Source organism: Idiotropiscis lumnitzeri, chromosome 21 (assembly GCF_059441095.1).
Source record: "Idiotropiscis lumnitzeri isolate Australia: NSW breed Sydney's pygmy pipehorse chromosome 21, RoL_Ilum_1.0, whole genome shotgun sequence".
Taxonomy (NCBI): Eukaryota; Metazoa; Chordata; class Actinopteri; order Syngnathiformes; family Syngnathidae; genus Idiotropiscis; species Idiotropiscis lumnitzeri.
Window position 1 is genome coordinate 9,127,420 of NC_142411.1, and position 14,370 is coordinate 9,141,789.

General features: G+C 40.9%; 1 protein-coding gene across 1 annotated transcript; it reads left to right on the forward strand.

The window, feature by feature from the left end:
• The first annotated feature begins 526 nt into the window (after positions 1–526).
• Positions 527–13,660, forward strand: sptlc2b (serine palmitoyltransferase, long chain base subunit 2b). Its single transcript, XM_088286807.1, has 12 exons — positions 527–792; positions 3,075–3,269; positions 3,384–3,538; positions 4,393–4,541; positions 4,776–4,900; positions 6,778–6,871; positions 6,991–7,096; positions 7,750–7,969; positions 8,043–8,169; positions 10,139–10,274; positions 10,414–10,543; positions 11,379–13,660. The coding sequence occupies exons 1-12, from the start codon at positions 649–651 to the stop codon at positions 11,490–11,492; spliced, it is 1,695 nt and encodes a 564-aa protein (XP_088142933.1). The 5' UTR covers positions 527–648; the 3' UTR covers positions 11,493–13,660.
• Positions 13,661–14,370: the final 710 nt, after the last annotated feature.

Below are 14,370 nucleotides of genomic sequence, written 5' to 3' on the forward strand. Positions count from 1 at the left end.
TCCAGCTCTGTCCGGCAATACATAGTTTTTCAACAGTGCACATAGAGACTGCTGTCCCTTCTGTCAACATCATATACTGAATGTGTCATCACAATATAACATTACTGGCAACTTCCGATGAGTCACTCTTGGGATAGCCTTGACCTTGAGTGAAAGAACTGCCTTGCTCAGGTAAGAATGACGTCATTGACAGGGTTGTGTTGACGCCATTGTGGGTTGTTTCCAAAGGAAGAACTTTACCAGGAAATAAAACACAGTAAGATCACTCACTCTGTCTTCCTTGGAGTGCCGTTATAAAAAAGTCAAATATTGAGTGTGACTCCTAATATTTATGTTTTGGCTTTTAATATACAAAAATGTGTAATACACAATGTTTCACATGATTTTCCTGACAGCCCATTAAAAATATTGTATTATTTTGTACTTGTTGGGCTCTTATATCAATAGACGATTTTTGTAGGCGACCAAGACGCATTGGCGAATGAGCGCGCGCCAGGGGCGTGTACTTCCGGTGTGCTAGTGCAGTCCCAGCGCAGTGGGCGTAGAAAGCGAACGTTTCTCCGAGTTCATACATGACTTCCCGATCATCCGCATCCAAGTTGGGCTACTGCAATTTGTGATACGTTACGCCGCGGCGAGCCTACAGAGATGACGGAAAGCTCCGCCAACAAGCTACTCAACGGTGACGCTTGCCGTCGGACTTCGAGTGGTCAAAAAGCGAGTAAAAATGGCTTCGTGAAGAACCACTGCCTGTTTCAACAGCCGCAGAAGTATCGTCGCCCCGGGGAGAAGGTGAGGCCCGCCCGGCCGTCAACGGTTCCGTGGAGGGCGGCCCCGAACTCTTTCGAAATTCTACATGTGGTTAACATTTTACATCGTATTATTATAAATAGCTCGGTGTGTTGGTTACTTTCCAATTTCCCCAGATGAGCCATTGCAGCGTGGCATTTATAAATAGTTCATTTATTCATCAAACAGAAGATGTCAACATGTCAACTAATACAGACAAGATATCAATCAGACCTTAATTTGACTATTTCCAAGATAGTCCACGTTATTAGCATAGTTAATGTTTTCCGTCATGTCAACACAGCCAGAGAAAGCCTTGAAATGCTTTGATGAATTCGCCCAAAACAAACATATACATTGATCGTAATCTTAAATGTATTTCGTGTTTTTACCAAAACACATAGTGGAGTAGTGTAATTGATGATGCAGTATTTCTGCAGACTTAGCTTAGTCGTATTCTTCATGTATGCAATGTATATAATCCTTTATTTTCATTTCTGGTACCCATTTTTAATATTTAAAAAAATTGAAAGCGTATGTCCAACATTCTTATTGACAGGAAATTATTTGAATACATAGTTTTTTTTACGTCATCATATTACTGATTTCAACCTAGGTTGTGTATGTTTTGTTGTTCTATTTGAACTTCATGGGGGTTAATTTACCCTAAATTAATTTAGTGTTGTGTCATGTTCTGTCCATGCACCACAGTTGGTTGATTCTTTCAAATAGCTGTAGTTTATATTTTCACTTGTGAACAATTAGATAAAGATAGATGCATCGATATTCATCCTATGAGAGAAATAAATGTTGTTCCTGCGAACTGTTTTGTAAAAATGGCCCACGCCACCTGAAGGTCCAATGTTATGTCGCTCTGTGTAATCTTACACTCAGTTGTGTTTTTTTTTTCTGTCCTGCAAGTGTCTGTGTGAAGTCAGACTGGTCTCTGTTTACCTTGGCTAATGAGAAGACGACAACCAGGCCCTGTTGTGTTAGGAGTCGGTGTCTCCAGGGAGAGCAGAGCCAGCCAGCTTCCACATGACACTTAAACGGGGAGGAATGTCTCCGTGCTGTCAAGGGTGTGGTCGCTTCCACCATGGAATCGAAAACATAGTTTTGTAGTGGAGGTTGGGCATGCATGCGTGTCTTTGTAATCATTTGTAGCTGTGTCCTATGGGTCTTTATTTTTAGATTCTTGCATTCCATACTAAAGCTCTTGTGCAGCATTTGTAATCTGCAGCTTTATGATTGTTTACACTCTCCGACCGCAACATTAGACTTCTTGCGATTTCGATATATTGTGTTGTGATATCCGCCACAAAAATTACAACAATGTTGATTGACCGTGTCAGAGAGTTAGTAATTAAACAAGATATTCTTATGTTTGTAGTTGGATGCCCCGCAGAACTGCACTGCGTCATATTGCGATCTGTTTTTCTGTCTTTTGTTTTAAGGAGAGTCCACAATTGACACATCGAGGTTCTGTAACTGTTGATGTGCTATTTATACACCTGGGAGTCTTATATAGAATCTATCAAAAGCAGGATAGTGCCACAACTTTCACACAGCATGGCATGTGTCATGTCATCAGCATCTCCGTCTTGGCGTGACTGCATTTTAACATAGTTGTGAAATCCGGCAACACAATTTATTGATGTTCTTGTTTCTCAATGGAGCAACTCCATCACACGCATGCAAATACAAAGCAAGACCTTTAGTTTGGTTGTTGAAATGTTGACGTCAATGTACTGTTTCACATTTTATTTGTTTAGGTGAGTACAGATGTTTGGTGGGCATCTGTATGCAACAGACTCTTTAACTTTTTCCTGCATCCTCCATAAAGGCAAGGTCACGTCCGACTGGTTTTAAATGCTCACGCTCTGGAGTGCTCAGAAGTGTTTCTGGGAAAGAGGCATGACTGATCACATGAGGTGCTGCTAAGCCGCTGCACTCGACTGCTCAATTGATATTGAGTTGTGCCCCACTTAAAAGTATGTCGTTTTGTTGAAGATTGTTTATATATCGGGCTCCAAGCTGCTGTTGTCATGGAAGCAAACTGCAAAAGCAGCTCTTTGTTACTTTATATAAAAATGCTCTCTCGTGTCTCCTTCAAGAACACAAGGTGTAGGGGAAACCACAAGTAGGCATGAGCATTTCAAATTTGTAGCCACAATTGCGTGCCAACCACACTACCCCCCCCTCCCCCCGTTCCCCCCACCACGTTTCAAAATTGCGCCTCAAGAAGCGGAAGTTGTCATAATGATAATGCTTGTTTTGTCCTCCAGAACCAACATGGCACACACAACTCCAGCCTGTACAAGAGGCCCTTTGTGGAATCGTTTGAGCAGACTCCTCTACTGGTGGCTGTTCTTACCTACGTGGGCTACGGCATCCTCACCATCTTTGGCTACCTCCGGGACTTTCTCCGCCACTGGAACATCGGGAAGTGCACCATGGCCCGAGAGCGAGAAGAGCAAAAGGTTAATAAAGAACTAGCAAAAATGTCAACCGAATGCACTCTTGCTGGGTAATGGATTGGCTCTTACTGGTTTGTTTCCATTGCATTCCCTTATTGGCGCTCTTTTCCTCGGTAGGACTTTGTCCCGCTCTATCAAGATTTTGAGAACTTTTACACCAGAAACTTGTACATGAGGATCCGAGACAACTGGAACCGACCCATCTGTAGTGTTCCTGGAGCAAAGATGGACCTGGTGGAGCGAGTGTCCCCTGATTACAATTGGACCTTCCAGTAAGTTAATTTGAATGATGCGGAGAGCCAAAGATTTATCTCAAAGTGTTAAATGTACAAAATCAATTTATCATGAAAAAAAGACAACCTTTAAAATTGTGTGGGATAAAAATACCAAATGTAAAATGTGGTTGTACGGTTAGCTGGTTCTGCAATTGTTCACTCTTGAGATTTCCGATTTATATTTTTTTGCGCCCGAGTCGCATTTTTTGATTATCTGCCAGTACACATTCCTGATTTGATACCTCAACAACGCATTTCGAAGATGAAATGGCTAGAATGTAGTGCAGTAGGGATTCAAACCAAGTGCACAAATAAATCTTCTAAATAAAACAAAAATAAAGATTTTAATTGATCAATGAAACTATTTCAATATTTGTACCTCAGGATAATTCTGTTGCTTACCGACCATTTAAAAGTTCTGCTTATAAATATATTACATGAACGGATTGATACAAACCGAAGACTTTTCATTTGTTAAAGCAGTATTTGATTAAATGATATTAACAATATTAGGTTTTTGGGCAAGAACAAAATCTCCCCCCCCAAAAAAATCTTATTGGTGAGAACATTTTGAAAAAATCCTATGACGTTGCAAAAGGGTGTGTTGACTTTCTCTCTCCACTTTATCAAGATTGGAATGTGTAAAATATGCCTGCTGTGCTGAAGCTGTATTTCCTTGAGATAAACAATTGCGCAATATCCCGCTGCTGGATGACTGGGGCATTTAAACAACAACACGGAACAGGAAATGTTTGCCCTGCTACCGCAGTCCGCATGCAAGTTAATTATTCTACCCTGACGCTGGGTCGTTGTCCTCTGTCCCTGAGTTTCATTGTCTTGCTCTCCTTCAGGCATACGGGAAAAGTGGTGAAGGACGTCGTCAACATGGGCTCGTACAATTACCTGGGCTTCGCCGAGAACACCGGGGCTTGCGCCGACGCCGCTGTCGAGGTCACGCAAAAGTATGGCGTGGGAGTGGGCAGCACTCGCTGTGAGTTAGGTGAGAGAACTACCAGGCAAGGAACCGTGTCCATGATGGGCTTCATTTTGTAGCAAATACCAAATGCTGGACAACTTCCAAGGCCAGATTTTCCTTTTGAAATAACAAAGTCAAAGAATAATCCATGGAAGCCGTCATATAGTATATGAGCAAACTGACACATTTGAGAAGCTGAAACCAGATTGTGATTTATTAGAGAGCACTTCCAGCATGTAAACACGTTGTGTGTTCTAGGCAATCTTGACATCCATGAGGAGCTGGACCAGTTGATTGCCAGGTTTCTTGGTGTTGAGTCGGCTATGGCGTTCGGCATGGGCTTCGCCACCAATTCCATGAACATTCCTGCACTTACCGGGAAGGTATGGAATGTCACTCTCTTCCTTTTCTCCTTTTGTTCTCCATCAGGCGTAATATTCCTTCTGACTAACCACATTGCCCCCCCCCCGCGCTGCAATCTCAGGATGACAAGTTTGCTTTTACGGAACTAACACGGCTTCCTGTTACTGGTTTTAAAACAAATGCCAACCAGCGACATGTCAGACTGTTCTCGTTTCCGGGTGTTTTAAAATAGTGTGCGCTCTGGCGCTTTTGTTTGATAAATCGCTGCCAATGTTGATCTAAACCCAAGGCAATCATATCACTTTTTGCTTGCTGTGATATCCTGTGTTTGAACGGGAAGTTGAAAATACAGCATGCAGAGGTGTGAACAGTAAAGTGGTAAGAGCCACAGCCCTTGGCAAGAAGCCGCATACATTCTTCACGTTGCTGCATATTTTTATTCCCTCCCTTTTTCATAGCACTATTTTGCATTGTGTACTCGGCGTATTTATTCTTATTAGCCAACGTGAACAATGGCGGGTATTGCAATATATCTCGAGATTAGGTAGTGCGCTTTTTGGAGTAGTTGTGTCAGTTCAAATCATTGCTCAATTCATATATTTTTTTTCTTTTTAATGTAGCTACTGTAGCTTTAATTAGTTTTCACGGCACACACAAGGTAATTAGTTTTTATTAGTTTTATTTTCATCAAAAACACTTGGATTTAGTTTTAGTATTAGTTAGTGTTTTTAGCGGAATTGATGTTTTACCTTTTTGCAAAATTTGACAAACAACCATTGTAAGTATTTCAGAGTGAAAATTCTGCAAATTTTTTATAAAACAGGGAGCACTAATAGTCCGCAGACAGTGAATTACAAATATGTGCAGTGCGCTTCGAAAGATGCGGGTATGCATGCCCCCGAATTAAAAGTTTAAAAATTAAAATCTAGTTTGCCACAACTTCTAAAGTGGATTTGTGGATTTAATTCTTGTTGAGAATTATACAACCCAGTTGTACAGTGTGCTATATATTTTTTTTTTTTAGCCAAAACCATAGGCAAAACTCGTCTGCTCGGAGTGACGTCATCTGCTGGCTATTTTTTTATTTATTTATTTTTTTGGGCTGCTGCTTGATGACGTTGCTTCTGTGCGACAATCATTTAGATGACTACAACTCCCAGATCACTTTTCGACCTCTTAAAATCACCCCCCAAAGGCTTGTGCAATAAATGAGGAAAACAAGGAAGCTTTCCGCTTTAATTTGAGTTGGTTTCAGTTTCCGTTAATTAAATGCATTGTCATTTTAATTTTATTTTATTGACGAAAACGTTTTTTCAATTTTTGTTTTAGCTCTTTCGTCAGTTTTTGTTAACTAAAATTACCTTTTGTGCAGTCTTAGATTTGTCCTTACAAATATAATTACCCAAGTACTTTTTATTATATGTTTAGCCGTTAATAATGTCATTTCAGTAACGATGCATGATGCCCTTCTGTTGCGCTCTGCGGCGTGTCGTTCAGTTTAATCATAATTAAGTTGATTACGGCTCTTTTGACTGCGATGTAATGTTCTCTGTACTTAAAACTGTTTTGACAGTCAATTTGTTGATACAACCATGTGTGCTTGTCTTTTATGCAAATGCAATGCAAACCTGGGAAACTTTTTTTCCGCTCAAAACGCAAATTAGAAATGTGGTTCCTCCTTGGGGAACGACTTGTTAGTGCACGTGCAACAACTACTCACAAATAACTGAAATATAACACAATGTATTCAAACAAACAGGCACCAAAAAGTAACATTAATCAACAACGACATTTTTCTACTTATTAAATTACTTACAGGCACCCTCTGAAATTCTCAATGTGCGTAAATTTGATGTAACAATACAATGCTTGAACTTTTTCCATTGTCTTGCTTTAGGGTTGTCTCATCTTAAGTGACGAGCTGAATCATGCATCACTAGTGCTGGGTGCCCGTCTTTCCGGCTCAACAATTCGGGTCTTCAAACACAACAGTGGGTGCCCTATAGTAACCTTTTCCACATCCATAGCGTTCGTAGCAACTGATCACAGCATTTTCATGAGCGCTTCGCATTTTTTTTACTCTAACCAAATGTTCTTACCGTTGCCGTAGACATGCAAAGTCTTGAGAAACTCCTGCGAGACGCCATCGTACATGGACAGCCGAGGACCCATCGGCCCTGGAGAAAAATTCTCATTTTGGTGGAGGGCATTTACAGGTAAGGATCATAATATATGGCATGTACATATTTTGTGTGCATATTTATTTTATTTTCTACAAATCAAACTTAACTAGCGCAAACATGGTTGTTCAAACCACTTATATCGCACCAGGCGTCTTTTACATGCCTCTTTATGCTTTATCGAGAATATACTGTGAATTCTATTTATTTCTGCTTGTCCTCCTTAGGGTTGTTTGGAAGGTGTCAATTTATATTTGTCAAAATATAAAATATACAGCATTTGGAACTGTTCCCACTGTCCTTGAAGTGCATTTTCTGTAAAGCTAATCAGTCATGAGGGATCAATACCCTTTCCAAACAAGCACTACAACTTAATCAATGTCGTTTTATGAATGCAATGTTAATGGAGTCTGACTTGCACTGGCAAAAGCTCAGATTGTTAAACTTGACAGTGCTTATGTATATCTTATAAAAAAAAAAAAGGTTAACCGGAGTTGAAGGGGAAGTCAAAGTACTGCACTTTAATCCGAATTAATGATAAAAGTGTAAGATGTGCTGTAAATTCTTCCAAGTGTAGATTCCTTTATTTAGAATGGGAGTAGGATGATAAAATCACATGCAAAATAAAATGTGGAACATTTCTGTTTGTTGTTTGGTTTTAATACATACTTCACTCTGTTATTTTAAAGTATGGAGGGTTCCATCGTACGTCTGCCAGAGGTGATCGCGCTGAAGAAGCGCTACAAGGCATACGTGTACCTGGATGAAGCTCATAGTATCGGGGCCTTGGGGCCTAACGGCAAAGGAGTGGTGGACTACTTCGGCCTCAATCCCACCGATGTGGACGTCATGATGGGAACGTTCACGAAAAGCTTTGGCGGTGCCGGGGGTTACATCGGAGGCAAAAAGGTTCGCAGACGCCACTAAAATGTTGTTACACAATTCGGGTATGGTTTTTAAATGTTAATAATTCCTCCCTTAGGAGCTGATCGATTACCTGCGACAACACTCTCACAGCGCCCTGTACGCCACCTCCATGCCTCCACCCGTAGCCCAGCAAATCATCGCCTCCATGAAAATCATCATGGGAGAAGATGGCACCACACTAGGTAGGTTGGAAACTGCTTAGCTGTATTTTGTTGCTTGATTGCTTTTTGCAAAGTTTTAATGACAAGTTAGAGAACAATTAACAAGCAGTGCAGTTTGATTCGACTGTGTTGCGACTACTGTGATGTACGTGTGACTGTGATGTTGTATTTGACCACTAGATGTCAGTATAACCCAACACGTGTCCTGCATCTAATCACGATGGTGGCCTGGATCAACAACAAGCACATTTGGTTGAGAAGTTTGTCATTGATTTTTTTTTTTCATATTTAGATGAAAAAAAATAACCTGCTATAGTAGATGATAAAATGAAAATGGTTATATTTAATTCAAGACAGGTTCAAGCTTGCAATGTGCGGAGTGGGTAGTTCCCTGCTTTTTTGGCAATAACATGTTAATCTGCTGGAACTTTGTGAGGTGGTAGTATAGTAAAATAGGCCTTCCTTTATCGTTTTCAGATGTTTGCTCCTTTGACTTCATGCTGGGTACAAAGCAGCATGGCGCAGAGGGCTTGGTGATCTCGCTCGGCTGGACGCATCCACATACAAAAATAAAGCACTAAATCGTATTTTCAGCCCCCACATGCAAGTGGACTGTAACTGCGAGAACTGGAAATGTATTAATGTTATTTGAATCCGCACCAAAAGTATTCTAGTCATAAAATGAAAGGTGTCATGGAAAGTGGCTGTCATTTTTACATCGTCCAGCCATCGTGCTTGGCAGAGGTAATAAACACCTGAGTGCTTTTCACTAGCAGAGGGCTGACCCGGCCTTTCACAACGTCATCTGCTATGAAGATAGCCAGACTGGCTGAGCTGCCTCTAGTTTTCCTTGTGGAAGAATTACAATGACAGCATGATATGTTGCAGCCCTGTCACCTGTTTCAAGTCTTTGAAGATCCAGACACGAATACGGAGTTGGAGCTGTTCGATAGTGAGAGCGTTTCCTTTACACAGACAGCTAGTCAGAGTTTCCTGCATAAAATCACATCTATTATAATGTAAGAATGGCGCGTTTTGGGGTTTTTACCAGCAGTGCATTGAGTTCAGTGTGTCTTTTTCTTTCTTTACTTGTTTTTTAAGGAGAAAAATGTATAATTTCAGACTTGGTTGTTTGTCATGGTGCTTTGAAGTTCGTGTTGTGCATGTTTTCCCAGTTCAGGCCGACAGATGTACGGCGAGTATGTTGCTGCTGGCACATTGTACCATTTGTTTGGCTAAGATGATATCTCTGGGGGCACGGCCTGAGGACACTGGACGAATGAATCCACAGTGTGCATCAGGCAGGATTGATGCCTGTTTAACTTCCCCTCCACTGACCTCCATTTTAATGAATTCTGGCTGTCTTCAAAGGCGAAAATGCTGCGGAAAGAACTCCTCTTGCTTGTGATTTTATTGTATTTTTTTCAGCTAATGGTCTTGTTCTGCAATTTGCAGGCAAGCTAAAATGACTTCATAAGTCATCAAGTGGGGGAAAGTTACGTAAACGTGGCCATCTGTGTGAAACTTAAAACCTTGATCAATAACGTCCAACACTGATTTCCCACCTGCATCACTGTTTTCGCTTATCCCGGCAGATTACGCCACAACATCGGTTTATCCGAGTTTATTGACATCACCTCCCGCAGCTTTGTTGTTTGTGTGTCTGGATGGAATGAAGCAGATTATGATTCGGGGGGGGAATATATGCCATGTAGACTATCAAAGACTCAACAATTCTTCACCATTAGTCAGAAATTCTGCACACCAAGTATGATGGAGCAAAAGTGTGATAAAGGGATTTTTTTTTTTTTTCCGTGAAAGCAAAGAGTTCTGCATGGGCGTTAATTGACTTCTTTGGGTCAATGTTTTTGAAATTTTATTTCTCTGTATAAATGCATGAAGGAGCAAAACCTCCTTTTGGGCAAAGCAGCTTCTGCCCACATTTTGAAATCCCTCCCAACCACTGTGTTTGTCTGCCCGTTGTCTCCAGGTGCGGACCGCCTCCGCCAGCTGTCAGAGAACACAACCTACTTCCGCAGGAAACTTTGCGAGATGGGCGTCATCATCTATGGCAACAGTGACTCACCTGTCGTACCCGTGATGCTCTACATGCCCGCCAAAATTGGGTCAGTGATTGCTCTCCGAAAACATTTCTCTCCATTCTTTGTAAACTTGTGATATGGGATCACATTTGCTGTCATACACAAGTGGCCACCTGCATAGATTAGATAACGCATGCGGAGTAATCTTCTTTTTGCATCTCAGGGCGTTTGGCCGAGAGATGTTAAAGCGGAACATCGGCACCGTGGTCGTCGGCTTCCCGGCGACTCCCATCATCGAATCACGAGCGCGCTTCTGCATTTCGGCCGCGCACACCAGGGAAATGCTCGACACCGTAAGTTCCTGTGACACTTTTAAACCATGCGGGGGGGGGGGGGGAAAGGAGACGAGTGACGCCGTCTGCGATAGTCGCTCACCCACGACGATGTTTTGTTTGCCTTTTTTTTTTCTCTTATCAGCAGTTTAGCTGCCTTGCGTTGTCAGCGTTATAATAACACAGTTAAGTGTTGTTGTTTTTAATCACCCAAATGCGCTTGGTTCACAGTGGATTGACTTTTGCGTGTTTGAGCGAGCCTGTTGGATAATAAGGACTCCCAGTTTGCCCTTTTATTTTAATAGCACTTGGAAGCTGTCTGTGGGTATTACAGTGAGGCTTTTATATGAGCTGCTGTGTCTTTCCAAAGGCACTTCATTCATCTTACTGTTGTGCATGTCAACACCATTTGTAGAAGTCCATTTAAAGGGCATGCGAAAGCCTTTGTAGAGCACTCGAAGGAGCCGCTTTTTCCGTCTTTGGAAAGCGGCTCTTAACTGTTGCTCAAGCCGTGGAATCGGAAAAAAGGTCAGGGGGAAGGTAAATTGATTCCAGGTGCTTTGGAGTGTTGCAACGCCGATTCATTTACTGTGGAAAGAAGTGCGGGAGTTTGTGTTACGTTGAGGCTTTCCGCCGGCCGCGCGCCTTCTCCTCACCTTTTGCTCGAGAGCCTTCACAACACTGGCATGTCGTTGAGGCTCGCCACGCCGGTATGACTTCAAAAGTTCACACCCGTTTTATTGGCGTCGTTTTACTGTCCGCCTCGCCTTTTTTAGCAGTTTGAATGTTTCACTGACTTGTTTATAAGTTACGGGTTGTCCTCGGAATGATACGATTGCCTGTGATGTTTTGCCAGGTATTGGAGGCCATGAATGAAGTGGGCGACCTGCTGCAGCTGAAGTACTCCAGACGTGGACAGTCTCCTCCTCCCATCAGGTGGACATCTGAGGAAAGCCAGTTTCGGGACTGAGCCTCACAAAAAATGTTTCTGCTCCCAAATCCATCCCCATAGATGTGTATGTGTGTACACACACGCGCACACACACAAATCTGATAATGCTCTCTTCCAGTTTTGCTTATGCACCACTTCTCCATACCTCTTCTCACCACACTTCAAACCTCAGTGGACTCATCAGAGCATGTACAGTGGATATAGAAAAGTAGGTAGACTGCTGTTCAAATGCCAGGTTTTGTGATGTTAGAAAAAATGAAATAAATAGATAATGATAAATCATTTCAAAACCTGCTTTAAAAAAAGTCTGAAGATTTTTTGCTTTTGCACTTAATCTGAAATTTGTACAGGGGTGTGATTATATATATTTTTTATATCCATTGTACCTTCAGAGTCCTGAATTATTTTCAACTCTATCAGCCTGCTCGCCCAAAAAAAGACCACCATCATTTTCTGTGTCTGTAATGAAACCGTTTCACTCGCTTACCTTTGTGACTGCATCAAGACATGAGGTTTTATTCCCCGCCCCCTGAGCACATTGAATGTGTATGTTGTTCGTGCAATAGCAACCACAAGGGTGGAGCAAAGTAAGCCGTTAGACGTTAATTGTGCACTAAAAAACTAACAAAAAAAGGCTTAGCGGTTGCTATGAACACAATAGCAAAAAGTGATGTATGTAAATTATTTTTCACAAAGTCTTGCTGCTCAGGTGGCATCACAAACCTCTCACGGATTGCAGGAGTATAACAAAAGCATTTTATACATATTATCTCACGCCTCACCCATAAAAATAAAAATCACTTGAACTACAGCAGAGTGTAAAAATATTCACTAATTTCCCTGACCAAAGCAAACGTATATAGAGATAAATATATTTTCTACCTTTCTCTTCAAATGTAAAGTAAATGTTCCAAAAGAAAACAGTTACTAGGGGGGATATATCTCGGGAAGAAAAACTACAGAATATTTTTTAACTGCGTCTTTTCTAGAGCTATTTTGCAGCCTTATTGACTGTTCGCACCTGCTCTTAAAGACGTGAGCGTGTCGTTGTCTATCCCCCTCGCCCCCGATATCCTCTTCTTTGTCGTGCTTCAAGTTTGGCACAGTCACATTGTAAATTTGAACTGTATGTATGACGATACTGTCCCTCACACTTATCTGATATACAGCTTTATTTATTTAAAACATTTGTCTTGTCTTTCAGCAATCTGTTTTTTTTTTTTAAATAAATGTGAGAAATGTAATTGTTATCTGAAAGGCAGCTTGACATGTATCCCCATGGGTGTGCATATTTTAAATAATGGTTACAAATTTGACTCCGGTGCTCTCACTACTGACAGGCATTGTAAATGCACAGATGAGGTAGTCACTGAAATATGCAGGAGTTCTGCTTCATGTGTCGGATGTTGTTTTTTTTTTCTCTCAATAACTGTGATTGTTTTTTTAGAATGGCATTCCAATTCGATCCGCCTTCGCTGCACTGTTAAGCGTTGTCTTCGCTCCGTCAACACTGTATGCATGGGGTCATCCCCAAACTTTCTGCTTTCGTGTATGTGTTTTATACAGGCCATTTCATTGATTTCAGAATAGGAATCGGGGTCCAGTAATGCCAAGTGTGACTATTCTGGTCACTCTAAGCATGCTGATCTCACGCAGGTTTAGACCTGTTTTTGTTTCACACCAATGCACCATTTGTTTACTACAACAACTGGAAAAGTCTTCTGTTGTATAGCAGTCATTGTCATATTATTTGTCACTGAAAATGCCATGGATAACCACTCAATTGATGCATTTCCATCAGGCTTCGGTGTGACTCCTTATTGCTGCAGTTGTCAAATGTGCTTACAGACTGTATGTTACCAGTGTGGGGGGGAAAATCCTGTTGGCATTGCACAGCTCTGCAGAATGTTCAATGTTTATGGAGGAGAATGCATTTGCAAACAACAACATGTCTGTTCCTCAGAGCCAGGTTTCCCTCGGTCAAATCGAGAAACACAACTGCTCACACTTTACGTTTTACAGCAAACCCACACATGAACTAACCGATAGATTAATGAGATTATCCTTTTCTGTTACATACCCAGTTGAAATTGTATTTGATTTGAAATTTAAACCATTCTGAGCAGATTGTAAAGCCACGTTTGTTGATCATGCTGTTCTAAACAGATTAAATCACTTTGTATCAAGTTTTTGGAATAAGCTGTGTCATCAGAAAATTCACTGTGTGTGTGAGTTGTTACTTTTAAATCAGTTCCTGTAATTAGCTTGGATTTTGAAAGCAAAAAGTTAAGTTTAACATAGCCTCAACAAAAGTATATATGAACCGTAACAGTAACATTTCTCATTCTACGGCAATATCTTTCACACGGTGCTAAACTAACAACAGCGACCTCCAGTGGTAACACTAATTATAACAGGAGGTCCCTGATTTCTTTTTAAACGTTCATAAATATTAATGCGACGTTTCACAATTCCAACGGTTAAATACATACAATAAAAATACATGAAGTCTAGAAAGCCTTTTTAAAAAAAGATTAAAATAAAAACAAGTCGACCAATTATTTTCAGTACTCATTAAGGCAATTATGATAAGTCAAAAAGGCTTCTCAATTTATTGCTTGATTAAAAAGTGATCCTTAAAATTTTCTTGAAAGTTTAAACAGTTTTTGCCGTCTGCTGAAAGTAACCAATAAAGTAACTCGTGTAATATTGATCATGCAGGTAATCTGTAAAGTAACTAGTTTTTCGGGCTAACTCTGGCATCAGTGGTCTTATTTGTCAAAGTAGTGGAAAACATGTCTGTTTATGAATATAGGGAGGCTAAGTAAAAAGAAAAAAGACGGAAAATATACTTGAGTGACCAAGTAATTGTAATTCGTTACTTCCCACCACACAC

Coding starts and splice junctions, on each gene's coding strand:
- sptlc2b (XM_088286807.1), top strand. CDS start 649: ATGACGGAAAGCTCCGCCAACAAGCTACTCAACGGTGACGCTTGCCGT. Junction 4,542..4,775: donor CAGCACTCGCTGTGAGTTAG/GTGAGAGAACTA, acceptor TGTGTGTTCTAG/GCAATCTTGACATCCATGAG. Junction 6,872..6,990: donor TCGGGTCTTCAAACACAACA/GTGGGTGCCCTA, acceptor CCGTTGCCGTAG/ACATGCAAAGTCTTGAGAAA.